The sequence below is a fragment of the Phaseolus vulgaris genome, chromosome 11, assembly GCF_051622355.1.
Source record: "Phaseolus vulgaris cultivar YP4 chromosome 11, ASM5162235v1, whole genome shotgun sequence".
NCBI classification, from domain to species: Eukaryota; Viridiplantae; Streptophyta; class Magnoliopsida; order Fabales; family Fabaceae; genus Phaseolus; species Phaseolus vulgaris.
Window position 1 is genome coordinate 6591309 of NC_143508.1, and position 19234 is coordinate 6610542.

Below are 19234 nucleotides of genomic sequence, written 5' to 3' on the forward strand. Positions count from 1 at the left end.
ACTTCAATAATTTTATTTTACACTGAAATCGTGAAAGAGTGACACAATTTTAACTTTCTATTAATTTCCTTATAAGAGGATAAATTTAATGTGTGTCCCGAAAATAATGTTTGCTTTAATAAAAAATTGAAACAATTATTTACTAACTCATTCACCTATTTATATACATAATGAATAGGTTAAATTACACTTTCACTTTTTTCAAAATTCATAAAATTTTATTTTATTTCTTTTGCTTTTAGCTTATTATGTAAATCCCTTTTAATTTAGCTACGAACACTGTATTATATATTTCTGATAATTGCAAACACTTTCTGCTATTTTAAGTAATTGATAGAAGTCAAAGTAATATAAAAATGCAAAATCAATATAATTATATTAAATATAAAGAAGTTCAACACAAGATCCAAAATCTTACTTGAAAACGGAGCATTGTTTTGAAACGTGCATCAATTTAAGGACAAAAATTATATATTTATCAATTTTGTCTTACATACGCATTGTTTTGAATGCTTTCCACCATTGATGATTTTGTGTGGTCCTTCCACCATTCCATTTCAACAAATAATTCAATTCAGTTGTATTTACCTAATAATTTTTTACGAAAAAAGCAATGTTAAATAATACGATTTGGTTTTGTAAAATTAATGGAGAATAAAAAATATTATATTTTCTAGGTTAAATATATTTTTCTTTCATTACTTTAAGACCAACTTTTATTTCTAATTCAAACTTTAGATATTTTTAATAAGAAAATTATTAAAATTAATTATTATCAATTTTTTTATCTGACAAACTGAATTTTTTTTAGTATGAATTAGGATATTAAAATATTTTATGTTAATTTATTATTGATATAGATATTATACTATTATAATATATTTAATCCTACTTGTTTGTTAACTTAAAAAAAATAATAAGAAACTATTTCAGGAATTTTTTTTATTGTGAAGTATATATGAAATCTAAAATTTGAATTAAAAACAAAAATTGGATGAAAAATATTTAACGTTTTAATTATTAAAATTTATTTTATTATTTTACAACCGTTTCAGTAATTTAAATACAATGGATTAAATTGTTTTAGCACGGATTAATTTAGTCATCCTTCGTTTGGATTACATGTCTATCAAGCATTTTTTTAGCATAAAATATATTAAAAATAGTTTAACTTTAATTGAACTTCAAGTGAAAGGAATGTTTAAAGTACACTCAATAAAGTTGATTATTATTGCAAAATATTAACCCTTGATTCACTATATAATATAATTTATTAGTTATTATTAGAGTTAGATGAAACTTATTAATTAGGTGTTGACTTTGGAGGTTTGGCCAACGTTTAAGGCTTATTATGACCATAATAACAGAAATTTATTTTCTTGGTATAAAAAATGACGAGGGGAAATTGGAGCAACAAAGTCTACAGATAAGAGTATATCTACCTAAAATTGTTTATAGTTTTTCTTATGAATAAAAGTAAATAACATGGTACTATAAATATGAATTTTTTAAGAAACTTATATTTGTGATATTTATATTAAAATGTTATTTTTAGTACTAGGATCTCTTATTAACTATACTTGTACTACTAGTATTTACATTAATTTAAAATTAAATAATATATTAACAACGGATTATAACTTTTTTAAAATTAGAAAATTGAAAGACCAGGGTTACAATTAAATTATTATCAATTAAGATTATACATTCGCAAAAATAAAAAAAATAAAAGTGGGTTTAAGCCCAAAAATAATGAATTTTAATTATAGAAAGATGAAAACATTTTTTACTGAAACTAAAATAAAAAAATCATTAATTTTTAGATTAAATATATATATATATATATATATATTTAAGCTTGTAATTAATTTATTTAAGTTTGTAATGAATTTATGTCCTCAGATATTATGTATTATGTGAAAGTATAAGAAAATAATTCATTAAATACAAATCAATTTTAAAGACACAATAATTAGTTGTTATATTGACTAAATTAAATATTATTTTTTTTTATAAAAGTTTTCATGTTAGGCATCACTATGCAACTTGACATCTCAGCAAGGCTGACACCTCAAGTAACAACAATCATCTATCATCACATAAAAAAGTATTATTAAAAAAAAGAAAAAGAAAGAAAATACAAAAATATGGGGGCTATACCAAAACCCACATGTTAACAAAAACGATACATAGGTAGACTATACCTATTCATAAAGAATTCTAAAAACAGACTAGATGGAAGTCTATTATACTAATGAAATAATTCTCATTAAAATAAAATAATAATTACTAAATTAAATATTATTTATTTTAATGTATAATTACATTTTTCGTTCCTACATTTAAGATTAATATTCAATTTACTACATTTAAGGTATGTGTTTATTGATTATATGTCCATCTACTCTCATGCTTATGAGAATCATAAACCACATTTGAGGAGAATGTTAGGTATTCGTAAATCAAAATAGTTGAATGTCAAATTGTTGAAGTGATGTCAAAAGTTAATTTTTTGGTAGCATGTGAGCGGAATTTTATAGCTCCTTCTAAAGTTGATGTACTTCTTCAACGGGAGAATCATAAGATAATTTCTAATATAAGAGTTTTGTAAGGTTGACTAGATATTAGAAGACATTCATATATGGATTCTCCAAAGTAGTAATTCTTTTGAATCAGATAATCATAAGGATTAACCTTTTATTTGGACACATAAGTGTGAAAAAGGTTTCTTAGAGTGTAAATAGAGACTAGTTCGTGTGTTTATGCATGAAAAAAAGAGAGTAGTTGTTTATGCTTCTTGGCAATTAAAAGTTCATGAGAAAAAATATATTACCCATGATCTAGAGTTGGTTGTTGTGGTGTTTGCTCTAAAGATTTGGAATCATTATTTGTATGGTGTTAGATTTAATGTGTCAAGTGATTACAAAAGTTTAATAAATTTATTTGATTAGAAAAAGTCAAACATGTGATAAAGAAGGTGGATATGTCTTTTATGATAATTAGAGAGTTAAAGTTTATAAAAGCTTTTAAAGACATGAATTTGGATGTAACAAGAAAATTTGATCATATAAAAATAGTTGCATGATCCGAATATGATGTAGTAAAAATATGTTTAAGTACTAATCAAGTTAAGATTTTTCCGCGTGAACCAATGAGATTTTGATATTAGAGAAATAATGTGTTTGTTGATGATGAAATGAATAAGATGATTCTTGATGAAGTTCACAAAGTAAATTGAGTCTTCATCCTGATATGAATAAAATATAAAAGGATTCTTTTTAAAATAAAAGCTTTCATGTTATAAATCACTAATCAACTTGATATCTCAGTTATGCTGACACCTTAAGTAACAACAATCATTTGTCATCACATGACAAAAAAATATTATTAAAAAAAGAAAAAAGAAAGAGAATACAAAAATATAGGGGACTAAACCAAAACTCATATGTTAACAAAAACGATAGATAGGTAGACTATATCTATTCATAAAGAATTTTAAGAACAAACTAGATGGTAGCCTATTATACCAATGAAAAGATTCTCTATGAATAAATCCTAAATTAGCCAACTTATCAACACACACATTTCTTTCACGAATAAAATATAAAAGGATTTGAGATAGTAATTTTTTTGATAAAGTAGGAAGGCACGTTTAGTGAAACATATATCATCTTGTTTGACTTATCAAAAGTTAAAAGTAAAACATCAAAGATCAAGTGACATGTGTTATTACGATTCGTTCAATCACATAATAGCATGAAGTAACAATATTTTCATAAATTGTTTTGATGTTTAAGAATTAAAAACTGTGCAAAAATAAATAAAATGTGTGATTTTATCAAACACTCATAATGAAGAATATATTAGAAATAATATGATATTTTATTGTTAGGTTTAGACTTCACCGAGCATCACTCTCATGCATATTATCACTCAACTTCTTTTTAATTTAATGTCAAAGTCAACCCACAAGTTTACTCAAACCCTGACTCCTTAATTAGTAGAATGAGTCTAAGTTTCCCTACTAAGGGTAAATTCTTTGAGTACTTAATAAGTAAAATTTCTTTCACAATAAGGGTTTAAGACAACTAATGAGTCAAGTTCAATTCCTATATACAAACTTCATTAGGTATTTTGCTTCAGTTATATATTAAAAAATACATTTTTGAATACTCAGTGAATCAATTATCAAGATATGGGTGATCAAACCACAACAAGCATTAAGCATAGAAATAAAATACTAATATTGAATGGAAAGATATATAAATATAAATAATACAAAATTACACGAGAGTTTAGTTTGTTACATATCTAACATCAACCAAATGTGTTTAGCACACATTTTCATGAAGAACACAAAAGGAAAAAGAAGAATAATGGAGGAAGATGGATAACCAAAGAGAAGAAATGAAGACTCCAAAGAAACTCTAACAGAACCCAGAAGTCTTCAAAATCGCGTTCCACACTTCAGAAAACTAAAAAGACCTTTCTCTCGAAGAATAGGGGGAAATAAACTAAATGTGTAATGTCAACAAAATTGGTGCTCAACACCACATGTTATATCGTTGGACACATACACACAAATAAAGAAAGCAACTTTTTGTCCAATTGGCACTCAATGCGAATTATTCCACGTTGGGCTCATGCATTCAGACAAAAACAACACTCAACCCAAGTCATGTGATACTCAACGTGGATCACCACTAGGACATGGTGGTCAACTTGAGGTAGGTGGTGCACAACCTTGGTGATAATTTTTTTCTATGCCTTCATGACACCGAGCTTGATTCAAGTGGCACCCAACATAAGTAATCTTGTGAAAATTTCAAATTTATACTTTCATTTACACTTTCATGGATTCCAATCTTGCTTAGATTAATTCAAATGTCTCATATTCAATTGTTTAGACACAAATAATGATATTACTGGTATAATTAGATGATAATAATCAATATTCAATTACTTACAACAACAAAAAGGGAAACAAATATAGACTAAGTAAAATAAAACTAAAGAATAGTTGATTTTGTTAATATAAAATGACTAAATGTAATGGTGAAAATTAACATCATCGACATGATACACGACTTGCACATACCAGGGTGGTTGTGGGATAAAATCTCCATGAACTTTGTTATCCATTTACTATGAACAGTGAGAAGACATAATGATGTTTGGGTCATATGGATCAATTAACGAAGAATATTAAATTTCATAATAGTATAAGCCTTGGAGTTTGCAACAGGTGATCATGTGTTTGCAGTGGTTACTCTTATTACAAGTACTGGTTAAGCAATCAAATATAGAAAGTTAACCCTCAAATGCATTGGGTCATATAAGATTCTCAAGAATATATGTTCAATGCTTTACAAGGTTGTTTTACTATCTCATTTCGGCATATTACATAATGCATGTCATATATCTCACTTGAAAAATATACACCTAATCAAACTCATATTTTAGAACATGTGAATACTCATTTAAGAGAATATTTATCTTATGATGCTAGAGTAGTAAAAGTAGATGAACATGAGATTACATGACTTTAAGATAGAGACATCGATATGATTAAAGTGTTATGGAATTTGAAGATTGGTGATTCTAAGAGTTGGAAGAAAGGATGAGAATTTTTTTTCGTAATTTTTTTCCCTAATAAGTGAATTTTCAAGGACAATTTTTTTTATAATAAGGAAAATGTAAGACTTGAGATTTTAGTAAAGATAAATTTTAAATAGATAAAGGATAAAAAAATTATAAATAAAGTATTCATCATTTATTTCATTAGATGCGTTGTATCTTTAAACTCTATTATATCTAAGAACTCTATAATTTAAAGGATAACTACATTATTGTTATTATGACAAAATACAAGGTTGAGGAGGTAGAAATGTAGGATCAAGTTGAGCCAATCAAATTTTGATTTGAATAAATAGTTCATTCCTTACTAAGGATTTCATCTCCTTTCGTATTCTCTAAGTGTTTTGTTAAGAAGAGATGTCAGTAAATTTGGAAAGTCTTGTGGAAAGTTTTTGAAGTGTATAAGAAAGATTTTGCTTATACACATGTTACTTTCAAATAAAAGAAGTTATTTTTAGTCTATTCAATAAGATGTTGTCTAGATACATGAACATATTAGTGACATTAATACATTATATGTATGATGAATTAGATTACACTCATTGACATATGATTGTTGAGAGATTGAGTTATGTTAATATGTGTAATTTATGAATGATGACGGAGGTGATTGTAAGTAAAAAAATGTGTTTTGTAATTATTATAATCAATATATTATAATTGTAAAATATATTTTATGTATAAATCTCACTTTACTTTCAAACAACACTTAAGCAATGAGTTTTTATTGCATGTACTACTCAATATTACTCTCAAACATGATTATGGATATTCAAGTATAAAAGGATATGGACACAAAGCTTAAAAGTTAATATAAATTTTGTCTTTTCTAATTCTTAGTTATTTCATTTTGTACATATATTTATATTTTGTTTTCTTTTCTGATTCTAATCTTTATTGACTATTTATTTTATATTTTCTCTCTTTAATTAGATTTATAATATATTCTGACATTTGCTTTGATTTTTATAAAAATAAAAAATTGTCGCATCATTTTTTTTTCTATTTTATTTGTATATGTTCAGTTTTGTTCATCTATTTTTTTTTTTAATATTAAGATAACTTTTTCTCTTAAATGACACTCATAGTATTTTTAAAAAAAAGTGAGATCAATAAATTACATTACTACATTACTACGCTTAAACGTCAATATTTAAATATATTGTTTTTTAAAATTTAAGTCATTCATGTTAATTAAAATATTTAAAAAAAAAACATTCAAATTAATTGTTGAAAATTGATGTTAGTGAATGGAAGAAATCGTGCAAATAAGTGAAGAAATTAAAAAAAAACTGATTTGAAAAGATACCAAAAAATGAAAGAGAACATTTATAGAAAAAATTAATTATAAAATTTCAAGGTTGCAAATATTAATTTCAATTAATATAACCTTGCCTGTCTAAACGCAGCACTGTTTGTCACTTCGACATGCTATAAATAGTACTTTTACCTTTTTTTCTTCCTTTCTTTGAATCCGTAACATTGTTCTTGTTCAACTTTCCTCGCTTAATCTCTGTAACTGTAAGTCATTATCTGATATAACTTTAATTGATTCTTGCGTTCTTTCTTTCTTTTTATTCTTTTCACATTTATTCCAATGTGTTTCAACTTAAATTCCAACATTACTGCAGAATTAGGTTTTATATATAACAAAACAACAAGTTTTTCTCTGAAAACACATCTATTTTATGTGAATTCCTTCTTATGCGGCACTTGATGAATTTATCTTATCAATTTGTTCTTGGATTTGTTTTATTCTTTTGCTGCCGTTTATGATTGGAGGTAATTTAATTTAGTTTTACCATCGGAGATTCTGATGTCTTGAGAGAGCATCTTTCAACTTGAACTGAAAATTTGACAACTTGAATTTATGCCAAATAATATATTCGTATTATGAACTGTAGTGTGTTGGGGATGTGTAGAAGAACACCAAGCGATAACAGATTGTTTGTTTATTTTTCTCATAATTTTCGAATGCGTTGCCTTGAGAAGTACTGCATATTGTTACCTTAACTGGGTCATGAAATAGCACAAGTACTAGCTCTCTATGTTCGTCCCCTTTTCTTTTTCCTTTGATAATTGTAGGTGATAATTTAGCTTAGACATGCCCTAATTTGTTTTTCATCTGGCTAGTCTTTAGATTGGGATGAAGAAATCACTAACAGATGAGAAGATTCTCAGCTACAATGATGTGGTGCTTCGGCAATCCGACCTTGACATCCTTAGTGGTCCATATTATTTGAATGATCGGATTATTGATTTTTATTTCAGTTATGTTTCTTCATGCCATTCCTCTCAGGATATACTGCTGGTTCCACCATCCATTGCATTTTGGATAATGCAATGCCCTTTGGTTGACTCTCTTGGGGATTTCATAGAACCCCTTCATTTGCCTGATAAGGCACTGGTTGTATTCCCCATCAATGACAATGATGATGTTGACAGAGCTGAAGGTGGTTCTCATTGGAGCTTAGTTGCATATTACCGCAAAGCTAATGTCTTTGTTCACCATGATAGTTGCAGAAGCCTGAATGCAGCACCTGCCAAGAAACTCTATAAAGCGGTTGCTAGATACATGGGATCCTCTGGATCAGCTTCTGAGGCTAGCTTTCTGGAATGCACAAATTCACCCGTGCAAGATAATGGTTATGACTGTGGTTTATATGTGACAGCCACAGCAAGAACAATAAGCAACTGGCATGCAAATCATAAAAATGCAGATACGAATGATCTGTGGTTTTCTGCTGTGAAGGAACAGGTTACTCCATCTGCTGTTGGCAGCATGCGAGGCGAGATCCTGGCCTTGATCAGAGATCTAATGGCAAGACATTGAGAATAGCATGTTCCAGGTTAAAATTTGTCTTCTTTCTTACTCGGAGTCCTGCTGAATTTAGGTTTGAGCTTTCCCTATATCTTGATGGAGAAGTGTGAAGTCTGATTGAACCACAAATTTGAACTTCATTGGTGAAGGGACTATGGTTTACTGTATGTTTAGATTTACGTCCAAAGAGAATGGATGAACAGCAAGTTGAAGCAACTAAGTGTAGCTTTTATGTTAATCAATCACTTTTTGAGGTGAAATTGTTGTTATACGTGCATCTTGAATGCTATTCCAGACATTGTTGAGTCCATTTGAGCCATTGACTACCCAGTGGCTGCTGAAGCAAATGGGTGTTATTTGGGGATCACTTATATTGAAACCAAAGTAAATTGTCATTGGCTCATTGCCATTACACCTTCAATACAATGCAATTGAAAAGTTGGTTTTCTGATATGTCTGAGTATATCAACATTCAACATTAGTTAGACCATTATCATTGCAGGAATCGTCATATAAGTTTTTAATTTACTTTTTATGAGTATCAATTTTTAAGACTTTACAGTTTTTACTTCAATCTAAGAATTATTAGATTCACATTTAATAATTTTTTATTGATAGGAAAATATATTTTGACAGGAAAGTATTATTATTCTACAACATAGCCTATTAAATTTTATGTTAAGTCGGTATAATCTAATGAGAAGATTTAGGATTTTGTAACATTCAGGTATTGAACTTATAATCTTAAAGATAATTATATCTTAAAATCAATTGAAAATTACTTAATTATTTGATTGATTTAGATGTTATCAATTAGTTAGTAATAAGTAATGTGTTATATTATTAACATTCAATATTGGTTATTAATTATACAAGTTGATTTATCAAACCATATTTTTCATGTTTTTTACCTGCAATTTCTTACCTAATGAGAAAAGTAATAATGTTTTAAAAAAAAAAACTTACATATTCTACATTTGTAAATTCAAATTGATTGGAAAAGAATACCTCTGTACTGTGGGAAAATTATATTTCTTATCCATATCCATGCCCTAGGTCCATTCTATATTTTGTTTCAAGGACAATCTGAATATGTCCGGAAGAATATCACACTGAGGCAGAACATGTACAAGCATCACAGGGAGAATTGGTAAAGGAAAGTAATATTTTAACTAACATTTAAAAAGTTAAAAAAAGGCTAACATAGATAGTGGGCAGGGTAGGGGAGGCCCATCAAAATTTTAAGAAGTTTGTACATTTGATACAATTTTCTGTTTATATCTTCTATGAAGCAATCTAAACTCTTTATATCCAATAACATGGATTGACCACCGGAAGTACCACATCGCAGGCAACAGCAGTCCTGCATCGACAAAAGCACACAGCAAAAGCGTACAAAATTAATTAAATAAAAGCTACAGAATGAAATGGCCATCATAAGTGATACATTTGAGTCCACATACATGCTAAAACCAATTAAATAGCCAGATTTTATTCCCAACAACAAGCAATAATCTATTGGCAACAACACGTCACTCGTTCAATTTTAATAATGCCGAGATAATTGATTAAGTTCATACATGACATTTTAAACTGCAAGGATTAGTTGTTCGGAGCGCAATTTGCAATAACAATCAAGGTAACCAAAGTTTCAAAATTGGAGGTCATTTACATTCAGTAAACAAACTAAGCTAATCTACCAGAAAAATTATTCAGATAAATGGAACTCACTTCTTTTGGAGATTATTCACGTCGAGCTAGTGTCCACTGGATAGCTCCCTAGCACTCGCAGGAATGTAGCAAACTCCTGTTATGTGTATCGGTTTTAGAATGTCTACTCACCAGTAATACTTTCAATATGCTTTAAAGGATTAAATTAAAGCACACCTTTAGATGCCTTAGGGCATTTTGTGCATTCGGATTAGCCATTGATGCTTCAAAATCAACATAGAAAAGATAATCAAAGTACCTGTATAAGATAAGAATAAGAACTATGGTCATAACAACAATCATTAACAATATACCTTTTTTAAGACAACACTAATAATGATTTTAAGTTTTTAACTAATTAGTTTAAATTATACTTGGAATTGCTGCTATCATCTGATGCTCGTAGAGGTTGGTTTCGCAGAGGACGGCTTTCAATCTGTTCGAAAAACAAATGAATTACATAACTAACTAGAAAGGCCTAAAATGCATGCTTGCTAACTTCCTCAAAAGATATAACAGGTGATGCCAAGAAAGACAACAAACCTTTGTAAGGTTAACCTGGCGCAAAGCAAAAACAGCAAGGGCCTTGAAAAGAACCCCAGGACCCTCTTCTAAAGAAAAAACTATGCTTGTCTGACAAATTAATACCAGTATTTAATATCGATTAGTAAGCATAAAAACCAAACAATGTAGGAATCGGGAGAAATGTATGTGTTCTATTCAATAATTCCTTCTATTTATTCTGAGTACCTTAAATGGCCTATCAGTTCCTGGAATTATAGGTTCTCGTGCTAACATTAAAAATCGAGTGACATTATCACTATCATCCTGCAAATGCAAACCTATTAGCAATCAAATCTACCGCAAACCAGAACTTCCAACTACAGGTTAAAACACTAATGCCATTAACGCAGACCTGAATGTCTTCAGCAAGTATATTCAAGCCATAGATCTCTGCAGCGGAAGAACTAGCAAGTGCTCCTGCATCTTGTAGTCCGAGCAAGGCAACATGCTACAATTTGTAACTACATTAGAATAAGTGATACTGAAAAACAAGTCGCAGTAGCAATACAAATTGAATTTCAATCCAATACTCTAAGGTGCAACATCTAATCATGTTTTCAGAAGATGACAAGAATATGCCAAAATTCTCATCAGATTAGAATTTGAACAAGGATGACCTACTTATAACTAAGGCCTCTGTTGGATTGGTTGCAAGTTTTTGGCTTTTAGTTTTAAATGCAAATTTAAAAACAAAACATCTTCAGATAAAATAAAGTTTAATTGGTTTTTTACGTGATTTTAAATCACTTTTTTTCCTTAGTTTTCAAAACAATACAAAAAGATTTTCTTTTACTTCTCCCTTTTAATTCTATGTTGTTCCCTTAGACAATTACCTAAGAATATCACACCACAATATCACTGATCCTGCATTTTGCCGAAGTCGTTTTTCAGTGAATTCTTTGGGGAAAAGGTTCTACATGTTTGGATAGGGTCTAAATATACAAAAGCTCTCAAATCTAAAGGAAAGAAGCATGTTTCCTAGCAAAGTGACATGGTTCCAATGATGCCACACTCACTCATTGTAGTACAAATGTTTAAGCATAACCTTGATCATCAGAAGCACCAGAAATTATGCCAGCTACATAGCTTTTATCAGAAAATATGATAAATATCTTATAGTATCATTTTTCTAACTTAGAGTATGGTAGAATATCTTAGATGATCTCTTAGAATGTGTTTGGTAAGACCAATAAGCTAGCTACTAGCCTATAAGCTAGTTTGACCGACTAAGTGTTTGGAAGTACCTCAAAGTAGCTTGTTTTAGGAGTTTCTTATAAGCTACTCCAGCTAACTTCTAGCTTGTACCTCATTTAATTTTCTTCCACTACTCCCTTATAATACATTTCCTTGTTATCCTTAATTTCGTTATACCTACTATCACTTATTTCAATTTTATAGACAAAATTAACTATTATACTATTTTTAGTATTTCTAGAGTTACTTTTTTAATTTTTTATGTATATCATAAATTCAAAAAGACTCAACATTACAAATTAAAGTAATAAAGTTTTATTACATGATGCTATGTGAAAATTATACAAAATAAAAATTATAGAAAGAAATTCAGTGTAACAGGAATTTAAATTAAAAAGATCAAAAAATTCAATTTTTTGAAAAATAAATATAAATTAAATTTGACTAATACTCATTTGATAATCTCATTTAAACAAAAATGATTTGTTCAAATAAATAAAAAATATACAACTTTTAAAAAACAAATAGAAATACTAAAAAGTTTAATAAAAATTTATATATTCTAAACAAATCAAAAATTATAATTATATAATAATTAATTTTTGTTTTGAAAAACAAACTTCATTTATAAAATAAAACTCGTGAAGTTATATACTTTTATGTCATTTTATATTTACCAACTAGTTTATCAGCTAGTTTACCAGACACTTCTAATCTAGTTTACCAGACACTTCTTATCCAATAAGTTAGCTAATAACTCGGATCTTATAAGCCAAGAGCTTTTCATATACCAACTACCAGCTAGCTTATCAGCTTGTTTTGCCAAACAGACTCTTAGAATTTATTCTTATTTTGTATCTTGTGATTTGTTTACTTATATATTTAGTATCTTTGTAATTATAGACCTATTTTATTAGAAATTGATTTATATGAATATCATATCAAGAATATAGGAATAAATCCTTAAATTATTTGTATTTATTGCCATTGGTATCAATCTGGTGTAGCAGACTGGTGGTTTCAATGTCCCTAGCTAGAATGCATTTTATTGTCTTTCAGAACCTTTCAATAATTCTACACTTACCTTAGCGGCACCAGCTGTATCATCAACTGCTTCTCGCACCAATCCCAACTTTGTCAGTGTGTTCTCGCATTGAGCAAGAGCCTGAAAAAGTGTCAGTCTGGAAGATTGTTTGAGACTGGGAGAACGTAAGGCTTAAAATGTTAGAATCACACCTGTGGATGACTTAGAACCCGGTTCAAATCCTCAAGTTTAACACCATGGTTGGCCATCAAACAATGACGGACAGCATATTTTACTTCTCCTACTATATGTAAACTATGCCGGAGTAAAAGGTCATAATTTCTGTGGATACTCCCTCCTAAAGAATTCTCAATTGGCAAAACTGCTCTGTCCACAAGCCACCTTTCAACAGCCTAAAACAGAAAACCAAAAATGAGAGAAACAAAGAGATTAGACCTCTTGGAAAATGTATATACAAAAAGGTAACCACGATAAGAAAACAACAATAAGAATACAAGACTAAGAGCTAAGTAAGAACTGGAATGTTTGATTTTGAATTTTAAGTGGTTCGAGCAGTAATGCAAAACAATAAGAGATAAACTTGTCTGGACAAAAGGTATACAAGATTAAGATGAATTCCATGAAGAAAACAGGGGAAACCAGCAAAGAAACAAAAAAAAAAGAGATAACAGATCAAGAGGAAAGGGTAACAATACTTTACATCAAAAGTGGTTTCAAATTGTTCACACGGCACAGCTTCACAATTTGGGTAGGCTTTATGTGCTGCTGATTCACTGTAAGCACCATGAACCCCCTGAAAATGTAGAATTTAGCTATATGAAATCATAAACAATGGGTGTTACACTTCAATTACAGTGCACCGATTTCCACCGTCATTCAGTCATAAATTACCACATACACTACGATTGTCGACTCCTACGATAATTACATTAAAAAACGTATCTAACAGCGCATCAAATAAACTCCGCATACAATTAGCTCATGTAACTCGTTCAATTGATAAATAAAAGAAACAAAAATAAAAATGTGAGTATAAAGTAATTCATGCATGAGCACTGCCCGCAGCCAGTAAAAACCTCGAGAAAGTAATGTTAATTAATTGTTTCAAAACAAGATCCGCTGTCTATTGATGATTGTGCTTATATACAGTGAATTATGTATGAGTTGCTTGTTCGTGTACACAGACAAAAAATTCGATTCCACTAATAATCATGCAATAAAACAAGCACCTGATATGCCACACGAAGGCCTGAACCGTCGGAAACTGAAGCAGACAAAGGCCCTGAAAATTGAATCGCGAAAATCGTCAATAGTAATAGCTACGATAAAGATGGAGAAAAAGAAGAGACAGCACGGAATAGAATATAAATAGGTACGTGGAAGAACGATCGGATCGCGGGAAACGACGTCGTCGGGGCTGGTTCGCAATTCGACAGAGTGAGGTTTATCGGCGAGATCGCTCTTCTTCTGTTTCCCCTCGTGAAGAGAGGCGCGAATGCTGAGGTTACGGTACCGTTTTGCGTGACGCGTGAGGCTGAGGAACAGCACGGTGTCTGACGGCGGACATTGGCGGTGGAGATAGGGCGGAGGGTGGGCTACGATTCGCGACGCTGCCATCGAGACACAGTCAGAGACAGTGTTTGGTTTTGCAGAGTATGGACTTCAAAGTCCGTTTGGAGCTTTGTTTGATATCCCCACTCCACAGTTAAGAATGTTAGGTGAATTTATTTTTATGTTTTAATAAATATTAATATTATAATTATTTATTTTTTAGTTTGCAAGCTATAAGCGACGCACGGATTCTGAAACGGATTCTGAAACGACACTGACACGGATATAGAAAAGGTAAAAAAATTTAAAATTAAAACACGGAGATATGGATCTATATATTATATAATTATGAATTATATAAATTGATAGTAAATATTTATGTGCACAAGTATTTTTCAGATTATTTTTTGCAGCAGAAAAATGTTTTTCATGACTGGTTCACAAGAACTTGTTTCTTATTTTTATAATCACAATAATAATTTATACAATAAAATTTAAATTTTGAAAAAATTAATGTATTTTTTCTTTTTAAATTTATATTAGAATCGTATTAAAATTGTCAAAAATCTAACAAATACTTTTTTAATTAAATATTTGACAGATAAATATCTTACAGGTGTCATACAATAATCGGACACCGACACGTTATTTAGAAGAAAAAAAATTGAGCTTTATAATTTGAAAGTAAACAAAATCACAAAACTGTCTAATACCTAACTGCTTTTCGTAGAAGAGGGAGAAGTGAAGTCTAGTAGTGTACATTTAAAAAAAAGATTCTTTAAAATCAGTTAAAAGACAAGGACAGTTAATATTTGTAAACTTTTATTATTAGATTATAATATTACTAATAAAATAAGATAACAATAACAAGAGAAACAAATACTTTATATTCCCGTTAATAATAAAGGATTATTTATGACCACTTTTAATATTTTTTTTATTACAGTCATGGTTTTATATCTTTTTATCATTTCCTATTAATAATTTTAGCATTTCAAAAAATAAAAATAAAGTTGTGTACACTTAAAACGTCTTATTAACTTCTAAATTTTCTTTAACCGTATTTATTAAAACTTTACTTAAATTTAATTATAAAAGTATTCTAAATAATACTCGTTTATATATATGAGTCAAGAAAAAATATCTACGTATTACTTTCATTTACACGTGATTTTGTATAACCATATATTAATTAATTAACAGTGTGTTTCAACAAATCCAAACCTTGTGCTTCAAGAATGTGAATTTGGATACTGGCTTTATTATATTTGTGGGCGAGTTCAATGGTTGATTTTGATTAAGTGGTTAACTAAACAGAAATTATTAATGATATAAATTGTAAGATAATTATAATAAAATTTTAAAAAAAATAGTCAATGTATTTTTATGTTAAATTTGATTTTACTCTTTGTACTTTCAGGCTGATGAAATAGTTCTAATTTTTTTTAAAAAAACATGAATTTACTTCTTTTTACAACTTTATGATGATTAAAAAAATAAAATTACATGTTTTCAAAAGTTGAAGAAGTAATTTATTTATTTCAAAATATACAAAGACAAAACGAGTTTGAAAAAAAAATACAGAAATAAAAAATATATGTTTTTCCTATAAATTTGTTATAATTGTTTTATTGTGATTGAAAGAGATTGTAAAACTTGCATCAGCGATGCGTCATCTATTTTTTGTGCACGAATCTCGTGAAAACTATTATATAATGATTTAAATTATTTTTATTTTATTTGCAAAGAATGAAAAGTTAAGAGTGGTTTTGTTTGAAAAAAAAAAAAATTATCTGACTGTGAGCTTGCAAATGTAATATTTTCTTCTTAGTTATTGTTCCGGGGGAAAAGTTATACCATGATTTAAGAAATTTTAAGCTTTATGATCACTACAATCATGTTTAATTGTAATGAGGTTTATTAACCTTGCAATAAAATAAATATGTATGTATTGTGGTTAAATCCTCACAAACATGTCGACGGTTTTTTTTTAAAAAAAACATATTAAAATTTGAAAAGTTTTAATTCTCCATCAATTTTTGCATATTTCCTCTTTTCAACAAAATAAATTGAAATTCTCTTTATATCTCACTTCATCTATTTTTTAAAGTAAAAATTTGATTCAAAATTTTTGAACTTATAATTATATACGGGTCTAGAAACTATTTATTATTAACTTGACAATTGAATATTCTTCTTTAATTGTATTTTCCTTTTTCTTCTTATCGTGTTTGGGTCTCAATTATCGATCGAAAGTGCATCTGTAAAAGATTATTTGACGTTCGACTATTTGATATTTAAGTGTGGTTAATATAATAATAAAGACGTAAATTATTCTTGTATATCATGTTTATTTATAGAGTTTGTAATATGCTTTATCATTGATGAATCATATTTAATGTGTATCATAAGTTATATGAAATTACATAATTTATCACATATCTTTTTATTTTACCTTAGTGTATTTGCGCTGGCCGATCAGGCGGTCTCTTATACCGAATGTTACCGATCCATTCAGTCCAACTAGCACAAACCTTCTTTCCATTTGGTTCCGATTCATATTATTTTTCCTTTATTCTTTAATTTTTCAAAATTAATTTTTAGTTTTCCTCATTCTCATGTCCTAGTTCATTTATTTGTCTAACTCTCATTGAGTTGGTTGTTGCTTTTAACATATTTACTGTTCTCATAAAAAGATTTGAAGAGTTTTTTATGAATAAATTTTGGATAAACATGAATAGAAATACCTTTCAATATACGAAAGGATTGAAGAAATTTTTGGACTTCACTATTGCTATTATTGGTGTTAAAAAAACAATAGGTTCATGTTAAAAAAAGACAACTTTAACAATACGAGAACTTAATTATTAAACATTTTTCCAAAAATATATAAAGGGTTCTAATCGAGGAGGAGATATGAGAATGCACACAAATGGTGTAATTTTACACCAAATTTACATGAATGTTAAATTTCATAAAATATTACAAATATTGCACAATATAATTTCTTATCTCTTTGAGATAGAAATTAAAATATTTAAAAAATATTTTATTAAAAAAATTTGAATCATATTGATAGAAAAAAAATTGGTCATAATTTAAAAAAAAAACTATGTAATTAAATATAATTTTGTTGTTGCACAGTGATGTGTAACACGAACATTTTATAATAAAATAAAATAAAAAATATATATATATAATTTTGTTAATATTAATTTATATCATAATTGTTTTTAGTTAACATATTATCTTGCATGTATTTATATTTATAATTATTTTGACACTTTAATCTAATCATATCATTTATCAAAATATTAAAATAAAAAAATTATTATATAATTATGTTTTATTCTAAAATATTAATTGTAATTTTAAAATCTCAGATAAGTTTTTGTAATATAAAAACTAACTATGTAAATATACATATATATAATATTTTATATAGTTATATTTTTTTATATAATTTCCATAACTTGTAAAATAAGTGTAAATTAAAAAGTTTTTAGAAAATTATATGTAATTTTATTAAAAACATTGTCATTTAAACCTTACTTATATTATACTTTTATTATTATTTAATTTGTTATTCTATGTGCACTAAATATTTGATTGAATTATAATTTATCACGCTTTCATCATACTCTATTATTATTATTTTCCTATCATGCAGAGGGGTGAATTACAAAATATAAGTTTGAGTAGAAGTATTTATTATGCTTTATTTTATAGCTATGAATACTTTAATATACAAATATATAATAAATTTTTATTCCCATATGTTTTTATTTAAATTGATTTGTGATTAAAATTTACTTTTTTTCTTTCTCTTTAAAAGATTATGTAATATTTTCAAATAATAACTTATTAAAGCAATTAATAATATATTGTTGATTAAAAATAATAATAATCCATTATGAAAATTAGAACATGTAATTCAAACATGCCCTAATAATTACCAGCAAACATAAGATCAACTAACAAAATATTACTAAAAATTAATAAGTAATTTCGAATTTAAGTATTATATAAAAAAAAGTTGGATAATATATATTTTTTTAAATCTAGCCCAGGTAGAACTTTATTGTTCTAGTTGATCTTATTTATCTAGATTTCAGATGACTGTATCTTCCTCCACATCACATGTTCTCCTTCCACTTTCATAAATTTTGTATATTTCAAAACAAATATGTAATTAATTTTTAAATTATCTAATCCAACTTTTTTAAGATGTAAGAATAGTTTTCGAATTATAGAATCTGAAAGTTTAAATTAACTTTTTTAGATTATGTAATCCGGAAACCTTTTTTCAAATATGTGTTTGGATTATATAATCTGGAAGTTACTCTCAAATTTAAATTTTTGGATTATATAATCTGAAATACTATTTTTAAAAAATATATTTTGGATTACATAATTCATAAACTATTTCTAAATTTATACTAACTTTCGAATTATATAATCTGAAATATGGAAGTAACACATAAGAATAAAAATGTATTTTCATGTTTTGTATAAAGTTAAAAAAAAAGAAATGGGCGTACAAGAAGAAACAATCTTCTAAATAGGGCACTTTTTTAATAGGGCACTTCTTTAATAGGGCACTTTATAAAAATAACATGCTAATTGGTCTTTTTTAACATATATACTGTTTCTTCATGAACATTATTTTTTTATGTTGTCTCCCTCTCTTTAGGTTTTGAATAAATAAATAA

General features: G+C 27.8%; 2 protein-coding genes across 4 annotated transcripts; one reads left to right on the forward strand and one right to left on the reverse strand.

The window, feature by feature from the left end:
- Positions 1-7048: 7048 nt before the first annotated feature.
- Positions 7049-8911, forward strand: LOC137829207 (Cysteine proteinases superfamily protein). Of its 3 annotated transcripts, none has more exons than XM_068636005.2 (2): positions 7049-7158; positions 7771-8911. In XM_068636005.2, the coding sequence occupies exon 2, from the start codon at positions 7784-7786 to the stop codon at positions 8468-8470; it is 687 nt and encodes a 228-aa protein (XP_068492106.1). In that variant the 5' UTR covers positions 7049-7158; positions 7771-7783; the 3' UTR covers positions 8471-8911. The 3 variants fall into 3 exon arrangements, with proteins under 3 accessions (XP_068492106.1, XP_068492115.1, XP_068492110.1); XM_068636014.2 differs by having other exon boundaries at positions 7059-7158; positions 7778-8911; XM_068636009.1 differs by lacking the exon at positions 7049-7158 and adding an exon at positions 7289-7419.
- A 694-nt stretch (positions 8912-9605) lies between these two features.
- LOC137825085 (arogenate dehydratase/prephenate dehydratase 2, chloroplastic) lies at positions 9606-14684 on the reverse strand. Its single transcript, XM_068630763.1, has 12 exons — positions 14348-14684; positions 14201-14253; positions 13672-13764; positions 13163-13363; positions 13011-13091; positions 11085-11180; positions 10919-10996; positions 10712-10801; positions 10543-10604; positions 10346-10427; positions 10190-10265; positions 9606-9821 (listed from the first exon to the last, which is right to left on the reverse strand). Exons 1-11 carry the CDS (start codon positions 14586-14588, stop codon positions 10206-10208), a joined length of 1137 nt encoding a protein of 378 aa, XP_068486864.1. The 5' UTR covers positions 14589-14684; the 3' UTR covers positions 9606-9821; positions 10190-10205.
- Between the last annotated feature and the right edge of the window lie 4550 nt (positions 14685-19234).

Excerpts from the sequence above, each read along its gene's own strand:
- LOC137825085 (XM_068630763.1), bottom strand. The coding sequence starts at position 14,588 with ATGGCAGCGTCGCGAATCGTAGCCCACCCTCCGCCCTATCTCCACCGC. Across the intron at positions 13,765-14,200 it reads GCCTTCGTGTGGCATATCAG|GGGGTTCATGGTGCTTACAG; the intron begins GTGCTTGTTTTA and ends CTACATTTTCAG. Across the intron at positions 13,092-13,162 it reads GGGTTCTAAGTCATCCACAG|GCTCTTGCTCAATGCGAGAA; the intron begins GTGTGATTCTAA and ends ACACTTTTTCAG.
- LOC137829207 (XM_068636005.2), top strand. The coding sequence starts at position 7,784 with ATGAAGAAATCACTAACAGATGAGAAGATTCTCAGCTACAATGATGTG.